The sequence below is a fragment of the Heterodontus francisci genome, chromosome 26 (genome assembly GCF_036365525.1).
Source record: "Heterodontus francisci isolate sHetFra1 chromosome 26, sHetFra1.hap1, whole genome shotgun sequence".
Taxonomy (NCBI): Eukaryota; Metazoa; Chordata; class Chondrichthyes; order Heterodontiformes; family Heterodontidae; genus Heterodontus; species Heterodontus francisci.
Window position 1 is genome coordinate 67,334,138 of NC_090396.1, and position 12,454 is coordinate 67,346,591.

Sequence of the window (12,454 nt, forward strand, 5' to 3'; positions counted from 1 at the left end):
CCGGCTGATTACCATGTATCACCCTCCCCCAGCTGATGGATCAGTACTCCTCCATGTTGAACACCACTTGGAAGAAGCATTGAGGGTAGCAAGGGCACAGATTGTACTCTGGGTGCGGACTTCAATGTCCATCACCAAGAGTAGCTTGGTAGCAACACCACTCGACCGAGATGGCCGAGTCTTGAAGAACATATCTGCCAGACTGGGCCTGCGGCACAAAATGAGAACCAACAAGCCTCATCCTCACCAATCTACCTACATCAGTCCTTAACAGTATTGTTAGGAGTTACCATCGCACAGTTCCTGTGCAGACAAAGTCACACTTAGCACACTCTACCACCGTGCTAAATGGGACAGATTCAGATCAGATCTTGCAGCTCAGAAACTGACATCCATGAGGCGCTGCGGGTCATTATCAGCAGCAGAACTGTACTTCATCACAAGCTGTGGCCACATGCCCAGTAAATCCCTCTCTACCGTTACCATCAAGGCAAAGGACCAATCCTAATCCAGTGAGGATAGGAGAGCATGCCAAGAGCAGCACCAGACAGACCTAAAAATGAGGTACCAACCTCATCCCCCACCATCAACATTCTGAGGGTTACCACTGACCAGAAACAAAGCACAAGTCAGGAGTGTGATGGAATATTCTCCACTTGCCTGGATGAGTGCAACACCAACAACACTCAATAAGCTCGACAACATCCAGACAAAGCAGCTGCTTGATCAGCATCCCATCCACCAACTTAAACAGTCACTCCCTCCACCACCGCGCACAGTGGCAGCAGTGTGTACCATTTACAAGATGCAATGTAGCAACTCATCAAACCTCCTTCGACAGCACCTTCCAAACCCATGACCTCTACCCCCAAGAAAGACAAGGGCAGTAGACATATGGGAACACTACCACCTGCAAGTTCCCCTCCAAGCCACACACCATCCTGACTTGGAACTATATTGCCATTTCTTCACTATCCTTGGGTCAAAAACCTGGAACTCCCTTCCTGACAGCACTGTGCGTGTACCTATACCTCAGGGACTGCAGCAGTTTGTAAAGGTGGCTCACTAGCACCTTCTCAAGAACAATTAGGGATGGGCAATATATGCTGGCCTTGACAGCAATACCTACATCCCATGAATGATTAAAAAAACGGATCCCATGTGTATTTAGTCACTGGTGATTGCTGTTTTTTTCATTTCCTCAGCTACTTTCATAGTCTTTTCCAGACATTAACTCACATCCACAATGTTTAGATGGAGTTCCTAACTCCCACTGGATGTCAGCCTTGACTCAGCAGCACTCTCACCTCAATCAGAAGGTTGTGGTTCAAGTACCATTTGAGAGACTTGATCACAAAAATCTAGGCTGATATTCCAGTGAGCTACTGAGGGAAATACTGCACTGTCAGAGGTGCCATCTTTTTTGGATGAGATGTTAAACCGAGGGCTCACCTGCCCTCGAGTGGACGTAAAGGATCCTATGGCACTGCTTCGAAGAGGAGCACAGGAGATTTCCTGTGTCCTCGCCAATATTCATCCCTCAATCAACATCACAAACAGATTATCTGATCACCTATCTCACTGTTGTTTGTGGGCGCTTGCTGTTGAGGTGTGCAAAGGAAACCCGACGCGAGCCCGAATTCCGGACCCATAAGTCCGACCCCACACGACCCGAACCGGGCACATGTCGCCGGGACCCATCGGGGTCGGGTCAGGTAACAGGCCTTTACATCAGTACGGATAAAGGCCTGCTACCCGACCTGAGCCCGACAGGATCTGACTGCATATGTTTGGTTCGGGTCGGGCTTCCGGGTCCAGCATTTGGACTTGGGTCGCGTTTCCTTTGCACACCTCTAGCTTGCTGTGTGTAAACTGGCTGTCACATTTCCTACATTACAATCATGACTAAACTTCAAAAGCACTACATTGGCTGTAAAGCACGTCCTGAGGTTGTGGAAGGTGCTATATAAAAGCAAGGGTTTTTTTTTAAACTAATCGACAGTCTTTACCCAACACTGCCCAGTTATCTGGTACAAGTCTCACTGTTGCCAAACTTTTGCTCTCTTAAACCCCCTTCCCACACCTCATCCCCTCAAAAAGAATGAACCAAAACCTCAACTACTCTCTGACGCTTCACCTTGGGAAATTAATGCATTCATTCTGTGGCTCATGCCCAAGCTATCTCCTACTGAACTACTTATCTGCTGAAGTAGTTTGTACCTAACCCACTGTCCTCAAGATTAGTTTGTAGAGTGTTGCCTACCGCCTTGTTGCGTAGGAGCTTGTTTCAGAGTTCCCACAACCTGCAATCCTCCCCAGCCTGGCTCCGTGGTGTCCCCATTTCCTAAATGAACATGAAAGGGGAAAAAAGAAGACGATTGAAGGAAAAACAAACTGGAAAACAAAAATAAATAAATTTATTGGGTGGTGCAGAGAGGAAGGATGATATCAACTTCAAAAAAAATTACAAAATAGAGATTAACGATCTAATAAAATATGAAAAAATAGGCCAAAAAATGAAAACCTAATTAAAGATGTAGATCCATGAATAAATGAAATGGGAAAACGGCTTCAGTGTCCAGCTACCCTCAGCCAACAACAGCCTTACTAACCTATACCCAAGCTTCATGGTGAACCAACGGTCAATCTGCAACATACTTTCATTAATCCTCCAAGACAATCCTGTTAAGGTCTGTTTTTTCCTCTAGATTCTAAAACATTTCAGTTACAATAGAGAGCAACTGAAACATCCAACTGACGGCAAACAATCGGTTTCGAACAGGATAAGTATTTTGTTTCAATTCTAGATGGGTAAATCTTCATTTCAAAATGAGTTTCTGAGATAAACTATGAGTTATTGGGGATTCTCTATCAAATCTATGTTTTAAAAGTTGCAACTGTTCTCAGACCGGTTGGCCATGCAAAACAAAATTATCGACCCTTGTTTACCTCAGGATCAGACACTGATCAAATGCAATGTAGTGCCTGTACGGTGGACACCGCACACCACTGACGTCCCTACTCAAGGAGAATGCTTTTCTTCTTGATGTTCAATATGCAGCACCATTTCAATCACTCCTGAGCCACACTCTATTTGACATTTAAGGCAGAATTTGAAAAGTGATAAAGCTAGCTGAACTAATAATTGGCACACCCCTTATGTGAATTCTCTGCTACATCTCATTTGAAGCTGCTTATGGTCTCCGGAATAGAGATAGCCTACCTGAAACCACAGGTACAAATAAAAACCCAGAAATATCTGCTACTTACGGGATTGGATAACTCAGTGGAGTACAACACTGTTCTCTCAACTGTGGTTCAGTTGGTAGCCTGAGTTAAAAGGTCATTGCAGCAGCTTATTCGGGAGCAGAGAGTGCGAGCGAGTGATCAGCTGGGAAGGTCAGTTTCAAAGTAAACTTAATTTCCTTTTGTTTTCGGCGGAGACCAGGGGGCTGCTGGGTAAGTAAAACCCTATATATTTGGGCCGTTTCTGAACCCGAGACACTACACGGGTAGTGGCTCCCACCCGCCGCCCTCCTCTAACCAAAAAAAAAAGGACTCGGTGGTGTGTAGATAAGGCAAGGCTTTTTCTATTTCTCTTTTTTTTTATCGTGTGATTGGTAAAAACTTTTCGTTCCTTTTTCATTTAACTAAGTTAAGCTTAAGATTAAAAATGGCAGGAGATCTCAGACCCGTGTCATGCTCCTCTTGCTCAATGTGGGAGCTCAGGAACACGGCTGATGTCCCTGACTCCTTCACGTGCAGGAAGTGTGTCCAGCTGCAGCTCTTGTTAGACCGCATGACGGCTCTGGAGCTGCGGATGGACTCACTTTGGAGCATGCGCGATGCTGAGGAGGTCGTGGATAGCACGTTTAACAAATTGGTCACACCGCAGATTAGGATTGCTGAGGGAGAAAGGGAATGGGTGACCAAAAGGCAGAGAAAGAGCAGGAAGGCAGCGCAGGAGTCCCCTGCGGTCATCTCCCTCCAAAACAAGTATACCGTTTTGGATACTATTGAGGGAGATGGCTCACCAGGGGAAGGCAGCAGTAGCCAGGTTCATGGCACCGTGGCTGGCTCTGCTGTTCAGAAGGGCGGGAAAAAGAGTGGAAGGGCTATAGTCATAGGGGATTCGATTGTAAGGGGACAAGATAGGCGGTTCTGTGGTCAAAAACGAGACTCCCGAATGATATGTTGCCTCCCAGGTGCACGGGTCAGGGATGTCTCAGATCGGCTGCAGAACATTCTGAAGGGGGAGGGTGAACAGCCAGTTGTCATTGTGCACATAGGCACCAATGAAATAGGTAAAAAACCGGATGAGGTCCTACAAGCAGAATTTAGGGAGTTAGGAGCCAAGTTAAAAAGTAGGACCTCAGAGGTACTAATCTCAGGATTGCTACCAATGCCACGTGATAGTCAGAGTAGAAATGAAAGAATAGTCAGGACGAATGCGTGGCTTGAGAGATGGTGCAGGAAGGAGGAGTTCAGATTTTTGGGACATTGGGACCGGTTCTGGGGGAGGTGGGACCATTACAAATTGGACGGTCTACACCTGGGCCAGACTGGAACCAATGTCCTTGGGAGTGCTTTTGCTAACGCTGTTGGGGAGGGTTTAAACTAATGTGGCAGGGGGATGGGAACCAAATGAGGAGGTCAGTGGACAGTAAGGAGGTAGTAACAAAAGCCTGTAAGGAACTAGATAATGAAGTCAGCGTGACTAAGGGGAAGAGTAGGCAGGGAGCAGATGATGAATGCAAAGGGAGTGGTGGTCTGAGGTGCATTTGCTTTAATGCAAGAAGTGTAGTAGGTAAGGCAGATGAACTTAGGGCTTGGATTAGTACCTGGGAGTATGATGTTATTGCTATTACTGAGACTTGGTTGAGGGAAGGGCATTATTGGCAACTAAATATCCCAGGATATCCATGCTTCAGGCAGGATAGAGAGGGAGGTAAAAGGGGTGGAGGAGTTGCATTACTGGTCAAAGAGGATATCACAGCTGTGCTGAAGGAAGGCACTATGGAGGACTCGAGCAGTGAAGCAATATGGGCAGAACTCAGAAATAGGAAGGGTGCAGTAACAATGTTGGGGCTGCACTACAGGCCTCCCAACAGCGAGCGTGAGATAGAGGTACAAATATGTAAACAGATTATGGAAAGATGTAGGAGCAACAGGGTGGCGGTGATGAGATTTTAATTTTCCCATCATTGACTGGGATTCACTTAGTGTTAGAGGTCTAGATGGAGCAGAATTTGTCAGGAGCAGCCAGGAGGGTTTTCTATAGTATGTAAATAGTCCAACTCGGGAAGGGGCCATACTGGACCTGGTGTTGGGGAATGAGCCCGGCCAGGTGGTTGAAGTTTCAGTAGGGGACTACTTTGGGAATAGTGATCACAATTCCGTAAGCTTTAAAATACTCATGGACAAACGCGAGAGTGGTCCTAAAGGAAGAGTGCTAATTAGATATTTCAGTAAGAACAGAGAAGATGGTAAAAGAGGGGGGGGTGTGGCATTGTTAATCAAGGAGTGTATTACAGCGGCAGAAAGGACGTTTGAGGACTCGTCTACTGAGGTAGTATGGGCCGAGGTTAGAAACAGGAGAGGAGAGGTCACCCTGTTGGGAGTTTTCTATAGACCTCCGAATAGTTCCAGAGATGTAGAGGAAAGGATAGCGAAGATGATTCTCGACAGGAGCGAGTGTAACAGGGTAGTGGTTATGGGGGACTTTAACTTTCCAAATATTGACTGGAAATACTATAGTTCGAGTACTTTAGATGGGTCAGTTTTTGTCCAGTGTGTGCAGGAGGGTTTTCTGACACAGTATGTAGACAGGCCAACCAGGGGCGATGCCACATTGCATTTGGTACTGGGTAATGAACCCAGCCAGGTGTTAGATTTAGATGTAGGTGAGCACTTTGGTGATAGTGATCACAATTCGGTTAGGTTTACCTTAGCGATGGGCAGGGACAGGTATATACCGCAGGGCAAGAATTATAGCTGGGGGAAAGGAAATTATGATGCGATTAGGCAAGATTTAGGATGCATAGGATGGGGAAGGAAACTGCAGGGGATGGGCACAATCGAAATGTGGAGCTTATTCAAGGAGCAGCTACTGCGTGTCCTTGATAAGTATGTACCTGTCAGGCAGGGAGGAAGTTGTCGAGCAAGGGAGCTGTGGTTTACTAAAGAAGTTGAAGCGCTTGTCAAGAGGAAGGCGGCGGCTTATGTTAGGATGAGACGTGAAGGCTCAGTTAGGGCGCTTGAGAGTTACAAGCTAGCCAGGAAGGATTCGAAAGGGAGAGCTAAGAAGAGCAAGGAGAGGACACGAGAAGTCATTGGCGGATAGGATCAAGGAAAACCCTAAGGCTTTCTATAGGTATATCAGGAATAAAAGAATGACGAGAGTTAGATTAGGGCCAATCAAGGATAGTAGTGGGAAGTTGTGTGTGGAATCAGAGGAGATAGGGGAAGCGTTAAATGAATATTTTTCGTCAGTATTTACAGTAGAGAAAGAAAATGTTTTCGAGGAGAATACTGAGATGCAGGCTACTAGGCTAGATGGGATTGAGGTTCACAAGGAGGAGCTGTTAGCAATTTTGGAAAGTGTGAAAATAGATAAGTCCCCTGGGCCAGACGGGATTTATCCTAGGATTCTCTGGGAAGCCAGGGAGGAGATTGCAGAGCCTTTGTCCTTGATCTTTATGTCGTCTTTGTCGACAGGAATAGTGCCGGAAGACTGGAGGATAGCAAATGTTGTCCCTTTGTTCAAGAAGGGGAGTAGAGACAGCCCTGGTAATTATAGACCTGTGAGCCCTACTTCGGTTGTGGGTAAAATGTTGGAAAAGGTTATAAGAGACAGGATTTATAATCATCTTGAAAAGAATAAGTTCATTAGCGATAGTCAGCACGGTTTTGTGAAGGGTAGGTCGTGCCTCACAAACCTTATTGAGTTTTTCGAGAAGGTGACCAAACAGGTGGATGAGGGTAAAGCAGTGGATGTGGTGTATATGGATTTCAGTAAGGCGTTTGATAAGGTTCCCCACGGTAGGCTATTGCAGAAAATACGGAAGTATGGGGTTGAAGGTGATTTCGAGCTTTGGATCAGAAATTGGCTAGCTGAAAGGTGGTGGTTGATGGCAAATGTTCTTCCTGGAGTTTCGTTACTAGAGGTGTACCGCAAGGATCTGTTTTGGGGCCACTGCTGTTTGTCATTTTTATAAATGACCTGGAAGAGGGTGTAGAAGGGTGGGTTAGTAAATTTGCGGATGACACGAAGGTCGGTGGAGTTGTGGATAGTACCGAAGGATGTTGTAGGGTACAGAGGGACATATATAGGCTGCAGAGCTGGGCTGAGAGATGGCAAATGGAGTTTAATGCGGATAAGTGTGAGGTGATTCACTTTGGAAGGAGTAACAGGAATGCAGAGTACTGGGCTAATGGGAAAATTCTGGGTAGTGTAGATGAGCAGAGAGATCTTGGTGTCCAGGTACATGAATCCCTGAAAGTTGCTACCCAGGTCAATAGGGCTGTTAAGAAGGCATTTGGTGTGTTAGCTTTTATTAGTAGGGGGATCGAGTTTTGGAGCCACGAGGTCATGCTGCAGCTGTACAAAACTCTGGTGCGGCCGCACCTGGAGTATTGCGTGCAGTTCTGGTCACCGCATTATAGGAAGGATGTGGAAGCTTTGGAAAGGGTGCAGAGGAGATTTATTAGGATGTTGCCTGGTATGGAGGGAAGGTCTTACGAGGAAAGGCTGAGGGACTTGAGGTTGTTTTCGTTGGAGAGGAGGAGGAGGAGAGGTGACTTAATAGAGACATATAAGATAATCAGAGGGTTGGATAGGGTGGATAGTGAGAGTCTTTTTCCTCGGATGGTAATGGCAAACACGAGGGGACATAGCTTTAAGTTGAGGGGTGATAGATATAGGACAGATGTTAGAGGTAGTTTCTTTACTCAGAGTAGTAGGGGCGTGGAACGCCCTGCCTGCAACAGTAGTAGACTCGCCAACTTTAAGGGCATTTAAGTGGCCATTGGATAGACATATGAATGAAAATGGAATAGTGTCGGTCAGATGGTTTCACAGGTTGGCGCAACATCGAGGGCCGAAGGGCCTGTACTGCGCTGTAATGTTCTAATTCTAAATTGGAGGAAGGCCAACTATACCAAAATTAGGCAGGAGCTGGGGAATGTAGATTGGGAGCAGCTGTTTGAAGGTAAATCCACATGTGATATGTGGGAGGCTTTTAAAGAGAGGTTGATTAGCGTGCAGGAGAGACATGTTCCTGTGAAAATGAGGGGTAGAAATGGCAAGATTAGGGAACCATGGATGACAGGTGAAATTGTGAGACTAGCTAAGAGGAAAAAGAAAGGTCTAGGTGGCTGAAGAAAGACGAAGCTTTGAAAGAATATCGGGAATGTAGGACCAATCTGAAACGAGGAATTAAGAGGGCTAAAAGGGGTCATGAAATATCTTTAGCAAACAGGGTTAAGGAAAATCCCAAAGACTTTTATTCATATATAAGGGGCAAAAGGGTAACTAGAGAAAGGATTGGCCCACTCAAGGACAAAGGAGGAAAGTTATGCGTGGAGCCAGAGAAAATGGGCGAGATTCTAAATGAGTACTTTGCATCGGTATTCACCGAGGAGAGGGACATGAAGGATGTTGAGGTTAGGAACAGATGTTTGATTACTCTAGGTCAAGTCGGCATAAGGATGGAGGAAGTGTTGGGTATTCTAAAAGGCATTAAGATGGACAAGTCCCCAGGTCCGAATGGGATCTATCCCAGGTTTCTGAGGGAAGCGAGAGAGGAAATAGCTGGGGCCTTAACAGATATCTTTGCAGCATCCTTAAACACGGGTGAGGTCCCGGAGGACTGGAGAATTGCTAATGTCGTCCCCTTGTTTAAGAAGGGTAGCAGGGATAATCCAGGTAATTATAGACTGGTGAGCCTGACGTCAGTGGTAGGGAAGATGCTGGAGAAGTTACTGAGGGATAGGATCCATTCCCATTTGGAAGAAAATGGGCTTATCAGTGATAGGCAACACGGTTTTGTGCAGGGAAGGTCATGTCTTACCAACTTAATAGAATTCTTTGAGGAAGTGACAAAGTTGATTGATGAGGGAAGGGCTGTAGATGTCATATACATGGACTTCAGTAAGGCGTTTGATAAGGTTCCCCATGGTAGGCTGATGGAGAAAGTGAAGGCGCATGGGGTCCAAGGTGTACTAGCTAGATGGATAAAGAACTGGCTGGGCAACAGGAGACAGAGAGTAGCAGTGGAAGGGAGTTTCTCAAAATGGAGACGTGTGACCAGTGGTGTTCCACAGGGATCCGTGCTGGGACCACTGTTGTTTGTGATATACATAAATGATTTGGAGGAAAGTATAGGTGGTCTGATTAGCAAGTTTGCAGACGACACTAAGATTGGTGGAGTAGCAGATAGTGAAGGGGACTGTCAGAGAATACAGCAGAATATAGATAGATTGGAGAGTTGGGCAGAGAAATGGCAGATGGAGTTCAATCAGGGCAAATGCGAGGTGATGCATTTTGGAAGATCCAATTCAAGAGTGAATTATACAGTAAATGGAAAAGTCCTGGGGAAAATTGATGTACAGAGAGATTTGGGTGTTCAGGTCCATTGTTCCCTGAAGGTGGCAACGCAGGTCAATAGAGTGGTCAAGAAGGCATACGGCATGCTTTCCTTCATCGGATGGGGTACTGAGTACAAGAGTTGGCAGGTCATGTTACAGTTGTATAGGACTTTGGTTCGGCCACATTTGGAATACTGCGTGCAGTTCTGGTTGCCACATTACCAAAAGGATGTGGCTGCTTTGGAGAGGGTGCAGAGGAGGTTCACCAGGATGTTGCCTGGTATGGAGGGCGCTAGCTATGAAGAGAGGTTGAGTAGGTTAGATTAGAGATACAGCACTGAAACAGGCCCTTCGGCCCACCGAGTCTGTGCCGGCCATCAACCACCCATTTATACTAATCCTACACTAATCCCATATTCCTACCAAACATCCCCACCTGTCCCTATATTTCCCTACTGCCTACCTATACTGGTGACAATTTATAATCGCCAATTTACCTACCAACCTGCAAGTCTTTTGCCTTGTGGGAGGAAACCGGAGCACCCGGAGAAAACCCACGCAGACACAGGGAGAACTTGCAAACTCCACACAGGCAGTACCCAGAATCGAACCCGGGTCCCTGCAGCTGTGAGGCTGCAGTGCTAACCACTGCGCCTATTTTCATTAGAAAGACGGAGGTTGAGGGGGGACCTGATTGAGGTGTACTAAATCATGAGAGGTATAGACAGGTTGGATGGCAAGAAGCTTTTTCCCCAGAGTGGGGGATTCAATTACTAGGGGTCACAAGTTCAAAGTGAGAGGGGAAAAGTTTAGGGGGGATATGCGTGGAATGTTCTTGACGCAGAGGGTGGTAGGAGCCTGGAACGCGTTGCCAGCGGAGGTGGTAGACGCGGGCACGATAGCGTCTTTTAAGATGTATCTAGACAGATACATGAATGGGCAGGAAGTAAAGAGATACAGACCCTTAGAAAATAGGCGTCATGTTTAGATAGAGGATCTGGATCGGCGCAGGCTTGGAGGGCCGAAGGGCCTGTTCCTGTGCTGTAATTTTCTTTGTTCTCTTTGTCATGGGTCAGAGGTCCACTCCAGAGACTTGAGCACAAAATTTAGGCCGACACTCAAGTCCCGAACTGAGAGAATGGGGCCTTGTCGTAGCTGCCACCTTTCAAATAAGGCATTAAACTGAGGCTCCATGTGCCCTTTCAGGTGGACCTAAAAGGCCCCATGGCACTATTTCAAAAGAGCAGGGAAATTATCTCCGGTGTCTTGACCAATATTTATCCCTGAACAAACATTACTATAACAGACTATCTGGTCATCATCACATTGCTGCATGCAAGTTGGCTGCCATGTTACCTACATTAAAGTAGTGACTCCCCCAAAAAGTACTTCATTGGCTGTAATGCATTTTAGGATGACCTGATGCTGTGAAAAAACACTGTATAAATGCAAATTCTTTTTTGACTTTAGTTTTATTATTTGTTCTTGGGATGTGAGCAACGCTGGCAAGAACAGTATTTATTTCCCATCCCTAACTGCCCTTGAGAAGGTGGTGATGAGCACCCTCCTGAACCAGTGCAGTACACGTAGTGTCGGTACACCCACAGTACTGTTAGGGAGGGAGTTCCAGCATTTTGACCAGTGACAGTGAAGTAACGACAATATCGTTCCAAGTCGGGATGGTGTGTGGCTTGGAGGGGGACTTGTGAAAGCAGGTGGTGGTGTTCCCATGTGTCTGCTGCCCGTGTTCTTCCAGGTGATAAAAGGTGGCAGGTCTGGAAGGTGCTGTCAAAGGAGGCTTGGCAAGTTGCTGCAGCACATCTTGATTATGGTACACACTGCTGCCACTGTGCACCGATGGAGGGAGTAAATGTTCAAGATGGTGGATGGGGTGCCAATCAAGGGGGCTGCTTTGTCCTTGATGGCATCGAGCTCGTGTTGTTGGAGCTGTACTCATCCAGGCAAGCAGACAGTATTCCATCACACACCTGACTTGTGCCTTGTTGGACAGGCTTTAGGGAGTCAAAAGGTGAGTTACTCACTGCAGAATTCCCAGCCTCTCACCTGCTCTTGTAGATGAAGTGTTTATATAGCCGGTCCAGATAGGTTTCTGGTCAATGGTAACCCCAGGATGTTGATAGTGGGGGGATTTAGCGATGGTAATGCCATTGACTGTCAAGGGGAATTGGTTAGATTCTCTCTTGTTGGAGATGGTCAGTGCACTTGTGTGGTACCAATGTTACTTGCCACTTATCAGCCCAAGCCTGGATGTTGTCCAGGTCTTGCTGCCTGTGCGCATAGACTGCTTCAGTATCTGAGGAGTTGGGAATGGTACTAAACAACGTGCAATCAGGGAACATCTCCACTTCTGACCTTATGGAGGGAAGCTCATTGATGAAGCAACCGAAGAGGGTTTGGCCTACACTCCCCTGAGGAACGCCTGCAGTGATGTCTTGGGGCTGAGTTGATTGGCCTCCAACAACCACAGGCATCTTCCTTGTGCTAGGTAGGATTCCAACCAGTGGATAGTTTTCCCCAATTCCCAATGACTTCAATATAGCTAGGACTCCTTGGTACCATGTTGTGTCAAATTTTGCTTTGATATCATGGGCAGTCACTTTCAACTCACCTCTTTTGTCCATGTTTGGACCAAAGCTATAACGAGATCTAGAGCTGAGTGGTCCTGGCAGAACCCCAAACTGTGCATCAGTGAGAAGGCTGCTGCTGAGTAAGCGCCACTAGATAGCACTGTCGACGACACCTTCCATCACTTTGCCGATGACAAAAGTGGTAATTGGCTGATTGGATTTGTCCTACTTTTGTGGACAGGACATACCTGGGCAATTTTCCACATTGTCGGGTACTC

At 46.6% G+C, this 12,454-nt stretch overlaps 1 protein-coding gene across 12 annotated transcripts in view; it reads right to left on the reverse strand.

The window, feature by feature from the left end:
• The window catches only part of bptf (bromodomain PHD finger transcription factor), a 190,601-nt gene that overhangs the window by 114,079 nt on the left and 64,068 nt on the right, over positions 1-12,454 (reverse strand). For 7 of the 12 annotated variants that reach the window (XM_068058486.1, XM_068058485.1, XM_068058482.1 and 4 more), the window contains exon 4: positions 2,264-2,344. The exons of the other annotated variants lie outside the window; for them this stretch is intronic. In XM_068058486.1, coding sequence (XP_067914587.1) covers positions 2,264-2,344 — 81 coding nt within the window. The remainder of the gene's footprint in view (positions 1-2,263; positions 2,345-12,454) is intronic. 12 annotated transcript variants of the gene reach the window in all.